The sequence below is a fragment of the Salmo salar genome, chromosome ssa15 (genome assembly GCF_905237065.1).
Source record: "Salmo salar chromosome ssa15, Ssal_v3.1, whole genome shotgun sequence".
Classification (NCBI taxonomy): domain Eukaryota; kingdom Metazoa; phylum Chordata; class Actinopteri; order Salmoniformes; family Salmonidae; genus Salmo; species Salmo salar.
The window spans coordinates 85,766,107-85,783,014 of NC_059456.1; the positions used below are offsets into that span (position 1 = coordinate 85,766,107).

Sequence of the window (16,908 nt, forward strand, 5' to 3'; positions counted from 1 at the left end):
GAGTGTGTACTGGGTTTGACCTGTGAGTCAGAGAGTGTGCTAGGTTTGACCTGTGAGTCAGAGAGTGTGCTGGGGTTGACCTGTGACTCAGAGAGTGTGCTGGGTTTGACCTGTGAGTCAGAGAGTGTGCTGGGTTTGACCTGTGAGTCAGAGAGTGTGCTGGGTTTGACCTGTGAGTCAGAGAGTGTGCTGGGTTTGACCTGTGAGTCAGAGAGTGTGCTGGGTTTGACCTGTGAGTCAGAGTGTGTGCTGGGTTTGACCTGTGAGTCAGAGTGTGTGCTGGGGTTGACCTGTGAGTCAGAGAGTGTGCTGGGTTTGACCTGTGAGTCAGAGAGTGTGCTGGGTTTGACCTGTGAGTCAGAGTGTGTGCTGGGTTTGACCTGTGAGTCAGAGTGTGTGCTGGGGTTGACCTGTGAGTCAGAGTGTGTGCTGGGTTTGACCTGTGAGTCAGAGAGTGTACTGGGTTTGACCTGTGAGTCACACAGGGTGAGATATAGTGTACTAGGTTTGACCTGTGAGTCAGAGAGTGTGCTGGGTTTGACCTGTGAGTCAGAGAGTGTGCTAGGTTTGACCTGTGAGTCAGAGAGTGTGCTGGGGTTGACCTGTGAGTCAGAGAGTGTGCTGGGTTTGACCTGTGAGTCAGAGAGTGTGCTGGGTTTGACCTGTGAGTCAGAGAGTGTGCTGGGTTTGACCTGTGAGTCACACAGGGTGAGATATAGTGTACTAGGTTTGACCTGGCTGTGAGAGGGAGGGAGAGTGAGGTAGTGACATGAGGTAGATACATACTGTACATAGTATATGTAAAGGCTGGTGTGTGAATATTTCCCCTTTGTGATGGAATGCAGGCCAGAGGCAGTAAGGTCAGCCGATAGAGTCCAGAGCTCGTTGACGGCTGCTGGCTTGAATGTGATGCACCATCAGCTTGCCTTGTCCTCCGCTCTCCTCTCCGCCTCACTCTGCTCTGTTCTGCCTACGAAGCGTGTGTAGTCAACCAGAAAGCATCACTAGCCTCTCATTATGCCGCCCAAACAAACTTTGTCTCTTTGCGGCTGTTTAACGGCCACACGTCTGTTTTTGTTTGTTTTCTCGCCGTAAGATTATTGCACCTTTATGGTTGATCGGGGGCTTGGAGTAATCCCTGGCATCTGTTCAGAGAGAGGGGGGCGATGGAGAGAGAGGGGAGCGATGGAGAGAGAGGGGCAGAGATAGAGAGAGAGGGGGCGATGGAGAGAGAGGGGCAGAGATAGAGAGAGAGGGGCAGAGATAGAGAAAGGGGGGGCGATGGAGAGAGAGGGGCAGAGATAGAGAGAGAGGGGCAGAGATAGAGCGAGAGGGGGGCGATGGAGAGAGAGGGGCAGAGATAGAGAGAGAGGGGCAGAGATAGAGAAAGGGAGGCGATGGAGAGAGAGGGGCAGAGATAGAGAGAGAGGGGCAGAGATAGAGAGAGAGGGGGCGATGGAGAGAGAGGGGCAGAGATAGAGAGAGGAGCAGAGATAGAGAGAGGGGGGCAGAGATGGAGAGAGGGGAGCGATGGAGAGAGAGGGGCAGAGATAGAGAGAGAGGGGCAGAGATAGAGAGAGATGGGGCGATGGAGAGAGAGGGGCAGAGATAGAGAGAGAGGAGCAGAGATAGAGAGAGGGGGGGCAGAGATGGAGAGAGAGGGGCAGAGATAGAGAGAGAGGGGCAGAGATAGAGAGAGAGGGACAGAGATAGAGAGAGAGGGGGCGATGGAGAGAGAGGGGCAGAGATAGAGAGAGGGGAGCAGAGATAGAGAGAGGGGGGCAGAGATGGAGAGAGGGGAGCGATGGAGAGAGGGGAGCGATGGAGAGAGAGGGGCAGAGATAGAGAGAGAGGGGGGGCGATGGAGAGAGAGGGGCAGAGATAGAGAGAGAGGGGCAGAGATAGAGAAAGGGGGGCGATGGAGAGAGAGGGGCAGAGGTAGAGAGAGAGGGGCAGAGATAGAGAGAGAGGCGGCGATGGAGAGAGAGGGGCAGAGATAGAGAGAGGGGGGGCGATGGAGAGAGAGGGGCAGAGATAGAGAGAGGGGAGCAGAGATAGAGAGAGGGGGCAGAGATGGAGAGAGAGGGGGCGATGGAGAGAGAGGGCAGAGATAGAGAGAGAGGGAGGCGATGGAGAGAGAGGGGCAGAGATAGAGAGAGAGGGGCAGAGATAGAGAAAGGGGGGCGATGGAGAGAGAGGGGCAGAGATAGAGAGAGAGGGGCAGAGATAGAGAGAGAGGGGCGATGGAGAGAGAGGGGCAGAGATAGAGAGAGGGGAGCAGAGATAGAGAGAGGGGGGCAGAGATGGAGAGAGGGGAGCGATGGAGAGAGAGGGGCAGAGATAGAGAGAGAGGGGGCGATGGAGAGAGAGGGGCAGAGATAGAGAGAGAGGGGCAGAGATAGAGAAAGGGGGGCGATGGAGAGAGAGGGGCAGAGGTAGAGAGAGAGGGGCAGAGATAGAGAGAGAGGCGGCGATGGAGAGAGAGGGGCAGAGATAGAGAGAGGGGAGCAGAGATAGAGAGAGGGGGGCAGAGATGGAGAGAGGGGAGCGATGGAGAGAGAGGGGCAGAGATAGAGAGAGAGGAGCAGAGATAGAGAGAGGGGGCAGAGATGGAGAGAGAGGGGCAGAGATAGAGAGAGAGGGGCAGAGATAGAGAGAGAGGGGGGCGATGGAGAGAGGGGCAGAGATAGAGAGAGAGGGGCAGAGATAGAGAGAGAGGGGGCGATGGAGAGAGAGGGGCAGAGATAGAGAGAGGGGAGCAGAGATAGAGAGAGGGGGCAGAGATGGAGAGAGAGGGGGCGATGGAGAGAGAGGGGCAGAGATAGAGAGAGAGGGGCAGAGAGAGAGAGAGGGGGCGATGGAGAGAGAGGGGCAGAGATAGAGAGAGAGGAGCAGAGATAGAGAGAGGGGGGCAGAGATGGAGAGAGGGGAGCGATGGAGAGAGAGGGGCAGAGATAGAGAGAGAGGGGCAGAGATAGAGAGAGAGGGGGCGATGGAGAGAGAGGGGCAGAGATAGAGAGAGAGGAGCAGAGATAGAGAGAGGGGGGCAGAGATGGAGAGAGAGGGGCAGAGATAGAGAGAGAGGGGCAGAGATAGAGAGGGGCAGAGATGGAGAGAGAGGGGCAGAGATAGAGAGAGAGGGGGGCGATGGAGAGAGGGGCAGAGATAGAGAGAGAGGGGCAGAGATGGAGAGAGAGGGGCAGAGATAGAGAGAGAGGGGCAGAGATAGAGAGAGAGGGGCAGAGATAGAGAGAGAGGAGCAGAGATAGAGAGAGGGGCAGAGATAGAGAGAGAGGGGCAGAGATAGAGAGAGAGGGGCAGAGATGGAGAGAGAGGGGCAGAGATAGAGAGAGAGGGGGGCGATGGAGAGAGGGGCAGAGATAGAGAGAGAGGGGCAGAGATAGAGAGAGAGGGGCAGAGATAGAGAGAGAGAGGGGCAGAGATAGACAGAGAGGGGCAGAGATAGAGAGAGAGGGGCAGAGATAGAGAGAGAGGGGCAGAGATAGAGAGAGAGGGGCAGAGATAGAGAGAGAGGGGCAGAGATAGAGAGAGAGAGAGGGGCAGAGATAGAGAGAGAGGGGCAGAGATGGAGAGAGAGGAGCAGAGATGGAGAGAGAGGGGCAGAGATAGAGAGAGAGGGGCAGAGATAGAGAGAGAGGAGCAGAGATGGAGAGAGAGGAGCAGAGATAGAGAGAGAGGGGCAGAGATAGAGAGAGAGGGGCAGAGATAGAGAGAGAGGGGCAGAGATAGAGAGAGAGGGGCAGAGATAGAGAGAGAGGGGCAGAGATGGAGAGAGAGGGGCAGAGATAGAGAGAGAGGGGCAGAGATAGAGAGAGAGGGGCAGAGATAGAGAGAGAGAGGGGCAGAGATAGAGAGAGAGGGGCAGAGATAGAGAGAGAGGGGCAGAGATAGAGAGAGAGGGGCAGAGATGGAGAGAGAGGGGCAGAGATAGAGAGATAGGGGCAGAGATAGAGAGAGAGGGGCAGAGATAGAGAGAGAGGGGGGCGATGGAGAGAGAGGGGCAGAGATAGAGAGAGAGGAGCAGAGATAGAGCGAGGGGCAGAGATAGAGAGAGGGGCAGAGATAGAGAGAGAGCCTCCATCCACTATTTACCGGACCGACTGGGCCCACTATTTACCGGACCGACTGGGCCCACTATTTACCAGACCGACTGGGCCCACTATTTACCGGACCGACTGGGCCCACTATTTACCAGACCGACTGGGCCCACAATTTACCGGACCGACTGGGCCCACAATTTACCGGACCGACTAGGCCCACTATTTCATCTCCTGCTGCCCAGCCTGGCCGGCGGACTGCTCAGACGAGAGTGATGTAGAGGGCTGAGGCCACCGGAAGAGGTCACACCAGCTATTTATTCCTCCCGAAATGAACACTCCTCCCAACAGCATCTGCCTCTTTTAGGAGGGAGGGAGGAAATGAACACTCCTCCCAACAGCATCTGCCTCTTTTAGGAGGGAGGGAGGAAATGAACACTCCTCCCAACAGCATCTGCCTCTTTTAGGAGGGAGGGAGGAACAACAGCATCTGCCTCTTTTAGGAGGGAGGGAGGAAATGAACACTCCTCCCAACAGCATCTGCCTCTTTTAGGAGGGAGGGAGGAAATGAACACTCCTCCCAACAGCATCTGCCTCTTTTAGGAGGGAGGGAGGAACAACAGCATCTGCCTCTTTTAGGAGGGAGGGAGGAAATGAACACTCCTCCCAACAGCATCTGCCTCTTTTAGGAGGGAGGGAGGAACAACAGCATCTGCCTCTTTTAGGAGGGAGGGAGGAAATGAACACTCCTCCCAACAGCATCTGCCTCTTTTAGGAGGGAGGGAGGAAATGAACACTCCTCCCAACAGCATCTGCCTCTTTTAGGAGGGAGGGAGGAACAACAGCATCTGCCTCTTTTAGGAGGGAGGGAGGAAATGAATCTAGTAGTCACCCTTTTATTCTAATTTATTTCGTAATATATGCAGGAAAGTACATTTTTTGTTGGTGATGGTGCTGCACAAAACACTGGTCTAGTTGTATCCATCCCTGCACTGTAGTCTTTCTCCTATATCTTAGCTGAGGAGACAGATGCTTGTTACCATTATGTGAATATTCCACTCAGATACTGTATTTACTTAGCCACAACAGTGTAGTTTTGGTTGGCACAGTAAATGGACCATCCTCTCTGTTCTCTTTGTGCTCCATATGCTTCTAGTCTCAGGGTCCTGAATGTCCATATTTAGCTCAGTAACTCCAAAAAGCTTTACACCACTGTAGGTTGATATTTCTCTTCATGTTATTGTACCCTTTTCCTAATTCAATCCTAAACTACTTGCTGGAGTGAACAGACAACAGCTCTAGCCCCCACCTTGTCATGCTGTGGCCATGGCTTCCTCCCCTCCGGTCATTATGGCAGGGAGACAGGAAGTTAATCGACGCTTTATTATCTCCCAGTCTGCACCTGGAAGCCATGTCATGCTCCCTCGCTCCCCAGCGGGACCCCTGCCAGCCTGAGATCCCTCCTCACCTTGGCTCCTTCCTCACCCTGGTTCCCCCAGCAGCCCCTTGGGCAGGCTCAGCCAGGATTAGTCTCTGCCAGGACACACTCATCCAGGACACACTCATCCAGGACACACTCATCCAGGACACACTCATCATGACACACTCATCCAGGACACACTCATCCAGGACACACTCATCCAGGACACACTCATCCAGGACACACTCATCATGACACACTCATCCAGGACACACTCATCATGACACACTCATCCAGGACACACTCATCATGACACACTCATCCAGGACACACTCATCCAGGACACACTCATCATGACACACTCATCATGACACACTCATCATGACACACTCATCCAGGACACACTCATCATGACACACTCATCCAGGACACACTCATCATGACACACTCATCCAGGACACACTCATCCAGGACACACTCATCCAGGACACACTCATCATGACACACTCATCCAGGACACACTCATCCAGGACACACTCATCCAGGACACACTCATCATGACACACTCATCATGACACACTCATCCAGGACACACCCATCATGACACACTCATCCAGGACACACTCATCATGACACACTCATCCAGGACACACTCATCCAGGACACACTCATCATGACACACTCATCCAGGACACACTCATCCAGGACACACTCATCCATGACACACTCATCCAGGACACACTCATCATGACACACTCATCATGACACACTCATCCAGGACACACTCATCATGACACACTCATCCAGGACACACTCATCATGACACACTCATCCAGGACACACTCATCCAGGACACACTCATCATGACACACTCATCCAGGACACACTCATCCAGGACACACTCATCATGACACACTCATCCAGGACACACTCATCCAGGACACACTCATCATGACACACTCATCCAGGACACACTCATCATGACACACTCATCCAGGACACACTCATCATGACACACTCATCCAGGACACACTCATCCAGGACACACTCATCATGACACACTCATCCAGGACACACTCATCATGACACACTCATCCAGGACACACTCATCCAGGACACACTCATCATGACACACTCATCCAGGACACAGGACCAGGGGGAGGCTGCTTCTCAGCTCCTAGCCATAGATGTTTATCACACTGGGCATAGTGTGTGTGTGTGTGTGTGTGTGTGTGTGTGTGTGTGTGTGTGTGTGTGTGTGTGTGTGTGTGTGTGTGTGTGTGTGTGTGTGTCTTTATGCGTGTGTGTGTGTGTGTGTGTGTGTGTGTGTGTGTGTGTGTGTGTGTGTGTGTGTGTGTGTGTCTTTATGCGAGTGTGTGTGTTTGTGCGTGTGTACTCTCTCCGACACTGTGGGATTATTCTGTATGTGAATGGGGATTTATTCAGCTGATATTATCTCTTGTTGCTGCGATTTCCGTTGTTGCTTCTCCCGTTATTGTTGACGTTATTTCCCCGTGTGGACAGGACAAGTAGCAGCACACATGAAGGGACATATTGTGTAAACATAGCCCATATACACATAAAGTTTTGTTCACACACCAACGTGAACACACACACCACACAGAGACTCACACACATCCCTAGATATCGAAAGATGATATTATTGTAGGAGATGACACCAGGTCTCTCCTCCATGCCTCCTCATCTAGCTGTCTGTCTCTCTGTCTGTCTGTCTGTCTGTCTGTCTGTCTGTCTGAGTAGCTGACAAATGCTCTAGCTGAGGGATGAATTGCTGGCTGTCACTGGTAATCATGAGGTTGTCTGGCAGCATCCAAAGTGCTGCCCATTAGTTTGGTGTGAGAATGGGTGGGTAGCCTGGCCTGCTATGCCTTTATACTCTGACTGACACAAGAGCCACTGTGATCATTGAAAACATGACAGCCCCTATAGTATCTCAATTATCTACACTGAACAAAAATAGAAACGCAACATGCAACAATTTCGAAGATTTTACTGAGTTACGGTTCATATAAGGAAATCAGTCAATTCATTAGGTCCTAATCTATGGATTTCACATCACTGGGAATACAGATATGCATCTGTTGGTCACAGATAACGTTTTGGATCAGAAAACCAGTCAGTATCTGGTGTGACCACCTCATGCAGCACGACACATCTCCTTCATATAGAGGTGATCATGCTGTTGATTGTGGCCTGTGGAATGTTGTCCCACTCCTCCTCAATGGCTGTGCGAAGTTGCTGGATATTGGCGGAACTGCAACATGCTGTCATACACGTTAATCCAGAGCATCCCAAACATGCTCAATGGGTGACATGTCTGGTGAGTATAAAGGCCATGGAAGAACTGGGACATTTTCAGCTTCCAGGAATTGTGTACACATCCTTGCGACGTGGGGCTGTGCATTATCATGGTGAAACATGAGGTGATGGTGGCGGAAAAATGGCATGACAATGGGCCTCAGGATCTCGTCATGGTATCTCTGTACATTCAAATTGCCATCGATAAACTGCAATTGTGTTTGTTGTTTGTAGCTTATGTCTGCCCATACCATAACCCCACCACCACCATGGGGCACTCGGACATCAGCAAACCGTTGACATCAGCAAACCACTAATCAACCCGACGCCATACACGCTGTCTACCATCTACCTGGTACAGTTGAAAGTGGGATTCATCCGTGAGGAGCACACTTCTCCAGCGTGCCAGTGGCCAGAGAATGTGAGCATTTCCCCACTGAAGCCGAACTGCAGTCAGGTTAAGACCCTGGTGAGGATGACGAGCAGATGAGCTTCCCTTACATGGTTTCTGACAGTTTGTGCAGAAATTCTTTGGTTGTGCAAACCCACAGTTTCATCAGCTGTCCGGGTGGCTGGTCTCAGATGATCCTGCAGGTGAAGAAGCCAGATGTGGAGGCCCTAGGCTGGCGTGGTTACACGTGGTCTGCGGTTGCGAGGCATGTTGGACGTACTGCCAAATTCTTTAAAACAACACCGGAGGCGGCTTATTAGAGAAATGAACATTAAAGGATCTGGAAACAGCTCTGGTGAAGATTCCTGCAGTCAGCATGCCAACTGCACACTCCCTCAAAACTTGAGACATCTGTGGCATTGTGTTGTGTGACAAAACTGCTCATTTTAGAGTGGCCTTTTATTGTCCCCAGCACAAGGTGCACCTGTGTAAGGATCATGCTGTTTAATCAGCTTCTTGATATGCCACACCTGTCAGGTGGATGGATTATCTTGGCAAAGGATAAATGCTCACTAACAGGGATGTAAACATATTTGTGCACAAAATCTGAGAGAAATAAGCTTTTTGTGCGTATGGAACATTTCTGGGATATTTTATTTCAGCTCATGAAACATGGGACCTTTACGTTCTACATGTTGAGTTTATATTTTTGTTCAGTGTACATCTATCTATAGTAGCTGTAGCATCTCCTTCACTGTACTTCATAGCATCTCCTTTACTGCACATGTAGAGGACTTTATAGTATCCACATACTAGTTAGCCTAGTTCCAGTACATGGCAATGTACTGTGTGAGTGGTGTGTGCTGATTAGTCCTGGGCTAAAGAGTGGATTTCTACATAGATGGGTGTCAAGAGCAGATCAAAGGGGTTTGGGGGGAGGATCGGACCAAGAAAAATGAAAAGCCGCTCTCTGAATGTGAAACGCTGGCGATGTCAATCTGTGTGAGAAGCACCTTGAAGTCTTCGAAGGAGAGGTTGATCAAAACCTGCTTAACTAAGATGGTCTCAAATAGGATCTGACCTCTGCTGCTGTGTGTTGCATCTCTTGTCTCTGTCTGTCTACTGTGTCATACTTTACCCAATCTCCATTTACCTGGCTGGTCCTTTAGGAGCATGGAACCTACAGTATCTCCTCTCTTTACTCCCTCTGTGTTTGTGCTGTGTGTTGTCCTGTCTGAAGGTCAATGAACCGTGCTCTCCACAATGTATTAGAAACACTAGCTCCAGGTGACTGAAGATGACATATCTAAGCCTTTCCTTCTCTCTCCCTCCCTCCCCCTCCCTCCCTCCCTCCCTCCCTCCCTCCCTCCCTCCCTCCCTCTCTTCTCCCTCACAGGAAATCGCAGCTTACTTGATAACGTTTGAAAAGCATGAGGAATGGCTAACGACGTCCCCTAAAACAAGGTAAGCGAGATGTTGACGTCTTCCAAGAAATAACCACAAAAATAACATCTCTTCACAGAAAAAGCCACACTGTGCCTTATATTTTGTAGGCTTCACTCCACAGTCTAATGTTCTTCATTTGAGATATTTGTGGCTCGTGCTGAGTACCAGGAATCCCTACTGAACCCATTAGAAAACCACCCCCCCATGTTGAGAGTTGGATAGATCTTTAATATTACAAGCTGCCGGATGGCAGTTTGGAAAACTTTGCACCTTTCAGAAGCTATTTGAGCCAGACGATGGAATATTAATGTTGACTAATAATTGCCTTTTAGCGGGCCAATTAAGACAACATGCACTCCTCTGGTCTCCGCTGTGAATGTGATGCTAATGTGTTGGTATCTGTCGGCACATTCACACACTCCAATAGAACGAAGTAGGGTTGATTTGAGGGCTTGTTCTGCATGTGCTGAGAGAGAGAGAGAGAGATAGAGAGAGAGAGAGAGAGAGAGAGAGAGAGAGAGGAATGTGGATATGAATGTCAATAAGAAGTAACTTTTGTAAATGGAGAAATGATGTCAGTGATTATATTCATGATAAGTAGCATATACCAACCTGTCCTATCAATGTATTTGTTTGTGTCTGACACATGGAATTAAGTGTCAACAGTGTTGATGTTATTTCCACGGTAACATTATTTACTCTTATTTATACCACCATAGTTCCCATCCTGGAAACGGAGTTTCCGACCGTGAATTATGTCATAAATTCACATCATTTACGCTGGTGGACACCTCTTTATTTGACTAGCTTTGAGTAACAGGCAGTGTTAGGCTGTGCTGGGCCTTGCTGTTCTCTTCTGCGTGTATAGAGCGAACACAGAACACACACACACAACCACCCACCCACTCTGATCTCCCACAACACATCCTGATGAGGAATTGACTCTGTGTTTAAATATATTATAACCTTTCTCTATCATCAGCCTCCTTTACCTCCTTTACCTCCCCCTCCTCTCTCTTCCATCCCTGGTGTTATTAACAGTCCTCATCCATGTTTAACTGTACTGTTGGCCCTCTGACACACAGAACAGTCCTCTCGTTCCTCTCCTGCTCCTCTCCTCTGCCTGCCAGGGACATTGATAATTAATAGTACGTTTCCCTGTGTAATTGTAGAAGATGGCCCAAAGAGCACCCTGACTTCTACTCTACGGCGCCTTTTTATCATCACCCCACTCCAACAATTAACTCCACCAAGCAGGCCTCCTTGTCGTCAGACACCGGGGGAATATTTGACATTAGGCCCAGTGTCTCCAGGAACATGTAAAGCAGCAGGCTCTGTTATCTTGCTGTACTTTACAGTAACTAGAATGAAACAACCAGGGAAAATGAACACTCAGCAGTATTAACATAAGTACAGGAGCACTACTCTGGAGAATGAAGGGACTGATAGACAATAACAGGGAAAGCTTTTGAGGCTCGAGTCACACATTGTCCAATCAGCATCCAGTTGGACTATAATGGTGATGGTGGTGGAGTCTCTGTGACTGACTGTCACCAGTCTGCTGGGTCCTAGAGTCCGTCCCGACCTGTCAGGAACCATGTGTGGGTGCTGATGTTGCAGTAGATGTTGCACTGAGGGATGAGATGGAGTCCGGGGGCCAGACAGAGCCACAGAGCCTACTTAGGAGGAGTGGACAGGAGCAGAGCTGCACCTTACATGGATGAGAGGAGCTGCTATATTATGGCTGTTATGGCCTTTATGTAGGGGTGAGGGTGATACGGCCAGGCAGGCAGGAGTGGAGGGGCTGGGACTGTAAAGGCGGAGGCCGGGGGCTGGAGGAGTGTTTGTGTTCCTGAAGCTGTCCGTCAGAGAGAGAGAGAGAGGGTAAAGCTTTGTGACAGACCGGGGGGTAGCAGGGTGATTGATGGAGTCTGATTGATGGGCTGTAACCTTTCTGTTACAGCACTTTGCTGAGAGGTCAGGGGTTGTACAAGGGAGAGCTGTGCTTAAGGGCTGGACAGAGTGCCATTTGTCATCACACCCACCTCAGAGAGTGTGTGCATGTGTGTGCACGTGTCTGTGTGAGGACAGGAGATACGACCTGCATTAGGAGGTACGAGGCTCTGTGCCGGGTTAGTGGACTGGGCTGTGAGAGAGGCCAGCAGACTGAGAGAGAGGCCAGCAGGCTGAGAGAGAGGACAGCAGGCTGAGACAGCTACTAGGCTGAGAGAGAGGCCAGCAGGCTGAGAGAGAGGCCAGCAGGCTGAGAGAGAGGCCAGCAGACTGAGAGAGAGGCAAAGCAGGCTGAGAGAGAGGACAGCAGGCTTAGAGAGGGAGGCTAGCAGGCTGAGGGAGAGGCCAGCAGGCTGTGAGAAAGAAGCCAGCAGGCTGAGAGAGAGGTCAGCAGGCTGAGAGAGAGGCCAGCAGGCTGAGAGAGAGGCCAGTAGGCTGTGAGAAAGAAGCCAGCAGGCTGAGAGAGAGAGAACGGCAGGCTGTGAGAACGAGGCCAGCAGGCTGTGAGAGAGAGGCCAGCAGGCTGTGAGAGAGAGGCCAGCAGGCTGTGAGAGAGAGGCTAACAGGCTGAGAGAGAGAGGCCAGCAGGCTGTGAGAGAGAGGCTGGCAGGCTGAGAGAGAGAGGGCGGCAGGCTGAGAGAGAGAGGCTGGCAGGCTGAGAGAGAGAGGCCAGCAGGCTGTGAGAGAGAGACCAGCAGGCTGTGAGAGAGAGGCCAGCAGGCTGTGAGAGAGAGGCCAGCAGGCTGTGAGAGAGAGGCTGGCAGGCTGAGAGAGAGAGGCCAGCAGGCTGTGAGAGAGAGGCCAGCAGGCTGTGAAAGAGAGGCCAGCAGGCTGTGAGAGAGAGGCCAGCAGGCTGTGAGAGAGAGGCCAGCAGGCTGTGAGAGAGAGGCCGGCAGGCTGTGAGAACGAGGCCAGCAGGCTGTGAGAGAGAGGCCAGCAGGCTGTGAGAGAGAGGACAGCAGGCTGTGAGAGAGAGGCCAGCAGGCTGTGAGAGAGAGGACAGCAGGCTGTGAGAGAGAGGATAACAGGCTGAGAGAGAGAGGCCAGCAGGCTGTGAGAGAGAGGCTGGCAGGCTGAGAGAGAGAGGCTGGCAGGCTGAGAGAGAGAGAGGCCAGCAGGCTGTGAGAGAGAGGCCAGCAGGCTGTGAGAGAGAGGCCAGCAGGCTGTGATAAGCAGCAGGTCATGCATGGAGAACAAGGCAAGGACTGCATAGCTGCTACACGTGTTTGTTACCACTCTGAGACATGCAGAAAGCCAGGTCACAAACATGCTAAAGGGAGAGGGGACTGGGGGAGAGGGAGGCCGGGTGAGTAGAGAGCTGAAGGAATTGACGCCAGCTGTTTGACCAAGGTGACGTGTAACCCAGGACATGGCCTGCATGAAGATGACACACAGCCAACACACTGCTATCACACTGCCAACACACTGCCATCACACTGCCAACACACTGCCATCACACTGCCATCACACTGCCAACACACTGCCATCACACTGCCAACACACTGCCATCACACTGCCAACACACTGCCATCACACTGCCAACACACTGCCAACACACTGCTATCACACTGCTATCACACTGCCAATACACTGCCATCACACTGCCAACACACTGCCAACACACTGCCATCACACTGCCAACATACTGCCATCACACTGCCAACACACTGCCATCACACTGCCAACATACTGCTATCCACCCATCACACTGCCAACACACTGCCATCACACTGCCAACACACTGCCATCACACTGCCATCACACTGCCAACACACTGCCAACACACTGCCATAACACTGCCAACACACTGCCAACACACTGCCATCACACTGCCAACACACTGCAATCACACTGCCAACACACTGCCATCACACTGCCAACACACTGCCAACACACTGCTATCACACTGCCAACACACTGCCAACACACTGATATCACACTGCTATCACACTGCCAACACACTGCCATCACACTGCCAACACACTGCCATCACACTGCCAACACACTGCTATCACACTGCCAACACACTGCCATCACACTGCCAACACACTGCCATCACACTGCCAACACACTGCCATCACACTGCCAACACACTGCCATCACACTGCCAACACACTGCCATCACACTGCCAACACACTGCTATCACACTGCCAACACACTGCCATCACACTGCCAACACACTGCCATCACACTGCCAACACACTGCCATCACACTGCCAACACACTGCCATCACACTGCCAACACACTGCCAACACACTGCCATCACACTGCCAACATACTGCCATCACACTGCCAACACACTGCCATCACACTGCCAACATACTGCTATCACACTGCCATCACACTGCCAACACACTGCCATCACACTGCCAACATATTGCTATCACACTGCCATCACACTGCCAACACACCGCCAACACACTGCTATCACACTGCCAACACACTGCCATCACACTGCCAACACACTGCTATCACACTGCCAACACACTGCCATCACACTGCCAACACACTGCCATCACACTGCCAACACACTGCTATCACACTGCCAACACACTGCCATCACACTGCCATCACACTGCCAACACACTGCCAACACACTGCCAACACACTGCCATCACACTGCCAACATACTGCCATCACACTGCCAACACACTGCCATCACACTGCCAACATACTGCTATCACACTGCCATCACACTGCCAACACACTGCCATCACACTGCCAACATACTGCTATCACACTGCCATCACACTGCCAACACACTGCCAACACACTGCTATAACACTGCCAACACACTGCCATCACACTGCCATCACACTGCCAACACACTGCAATCACACTGCCAACACACTGCCATCACACTGCCAACACACTGCCAACACACTGCTATCACACTGCCAACACACTGCCGCCACACTGATATCACACTGCCAACACACTGCCAACACACTGCTATCACACTGCCAACACACTGCCAACACACTGCTATCACACTGCCAACACACTGCCAACACACTGCCATCACACTGCTATTACACTGCCAACACACTGCCATCACACTGCCAACTCACTGCTATCACACTGCCAACACACTGCCAACACACTGATATCACACTGCCAACACACTGCTATCACACTGCCAACACACTGCCATCACACTGCCAACACACTGCCATCACACTGCCATCACACTGCCAACACACTGCCATCACACTGCCAACACACTGCCAACACACTGCCATCACACTGCCAACACACTGCCATCACACTGCCAACACACTGCCAACACACTGCTATCACACTGCTATCACACTGCCAATACACTGCCATCACACTGCCAACACACTGCCATCACACTGCCATCACACTGCCAACACACTGCCATCATACTGCCATCACACTGCCAACACACTGCCATCACACTGCCAACACACTGCCATCACACTGCCAACACACTGCCATCACACTGCCAACACACTGCCAACACACTGCTATCACACTGCTATCACACTGCCAATACACTGCCATCACACTGCCAACACACTGCCAACACACTGCCATCACACTGCCAACATACTGCCATCACACTGCCAACACACTGCCATCACACTGCCAACATACTGCTATCACACTGCCATCACACTGCCAACACACTGCCATCACACTGCCAACATACTGCTATCACACTGCCATCACACTGCCAACACACTGCCAACACACTGCTATAACACTGCCAACACACTGCCATCACACTGCCATCACACTGCCAACACACTGCAATCACACTGCCAACACACTGCCATCACACTGCCAACACACTGCCAACACACTGCTATCACACTGCCAACACACTGCCAACACACTGATATCACACTGCTATCACACTGCCAACACACTGCCATCACACTGCCAACACACTGCCATCACACTGCCAACACACTGCTATCACACTGCCAACACACTGCCATCACACTGCCAACACACTGCCATCACACTGCCAACACACTGCTATCACACTGCCAACACACTGCCATCACACTGCCAACACATTGCCATCACACTGCCAACACACTGCTATCACACTGCCAACACACTGCCATCACACTGCCAACACACTGCCATCACACTGCCAACACACTGCTATCACACTGCCAATACACTGCCATCACACTGCCAACACACTGCCAACACACTGCCATCACACTGCCAACATACTGCCATCACACTGCCAACACACTGCCATCACACTGCCAACATACTGCTATCACACTGCCATCACACTGCCAACACACTGCCATCACACTGCCAACATACTGCCATCACACTGCCAACACACTGCCATCACACTGCCAACATACTGCTATCACACTGCCATCACACTGCCAACACACTGCCATCACACTGCCAACATACTGCTATCACACTGCCATCACACTGCCAACACACTGCCAACACACTGCTATAACACTGCCAACACACTGCCATCACACTGCCATCACACTGCCAACACACTGCCAACACACTGCCAACACACTGCCATCACACTGCCAACATACTGCCATCACACTGCCAACACACTGCCATCACACTGCCAACATACTGCTATCACACTGCCATCACACTGCCAACACACTGCCATCACACTGCCAACATACTGCTATCACACTGCCATCACACTGCCAACACACTGCCAACACACTGCTATAACACTGCCAACACACTGCCATCACACTGCCATCACACTGCCAACACACTGCAATCACACTGCCAACACACTGCCATCACACTGCCAACACACTGCCAACACACTGCTATCACACTGCCAACACACTGCCAACACACTGATATCACACTGCCAACACACTGCCAACACACTGCTATCACACTGCCAACACACTGCCAACACACTGCTATCACACTGCCAACACACTGCTATCACACTGCCAACACACTGCCATCACACTGCTATTACACTGCCAACACACTGCCATCACACTGCCAACTCACTGCTATCACACTGCCAACACACTGCCAACACACTGATATCACACTGCCATCACACTGCCAACACACTGATATCACACTGCCATCACACTGCCAACACACTGCCAACACACTGATATCACACTGCCAACACACTGCTATCACACTGCCAACACACTGATATCACACTGCCAACACACTGCTATCACACAGCCAACACACTGCTATCACACTGCCATCACACTGCCATCACACTGCCAACACACTGCCAACACA

General features: G+C 51.7%; 1 protein-coding gene across 6 annotated transcripts in view; it reads left to right on the forward strand.

Annotated features, from left to right (window-relative positions):
* LOC106572392 (calmodulin-binding transcription activator 1) overlaps positions 1-16,908 on the forward strand; it is a 600,679-nt gene that overhangs the window by 226,276 nt on the left and 357,495 nt on the right. For all 6 annotated transcript variants that reach the window (XM_045696195.1, XM_014146507.2, XM_014146505.2 and 3 more), the window contains one exon: positions 9,585-9,652. In XM_045696195.1, coding sequence (XP_045552151.1) covers positions 9,585-9,652 — 68 coding nt within the window. The remainder of the gene's footprint in view (positions 1-9,584; positions 9,653-16,908) is intronic.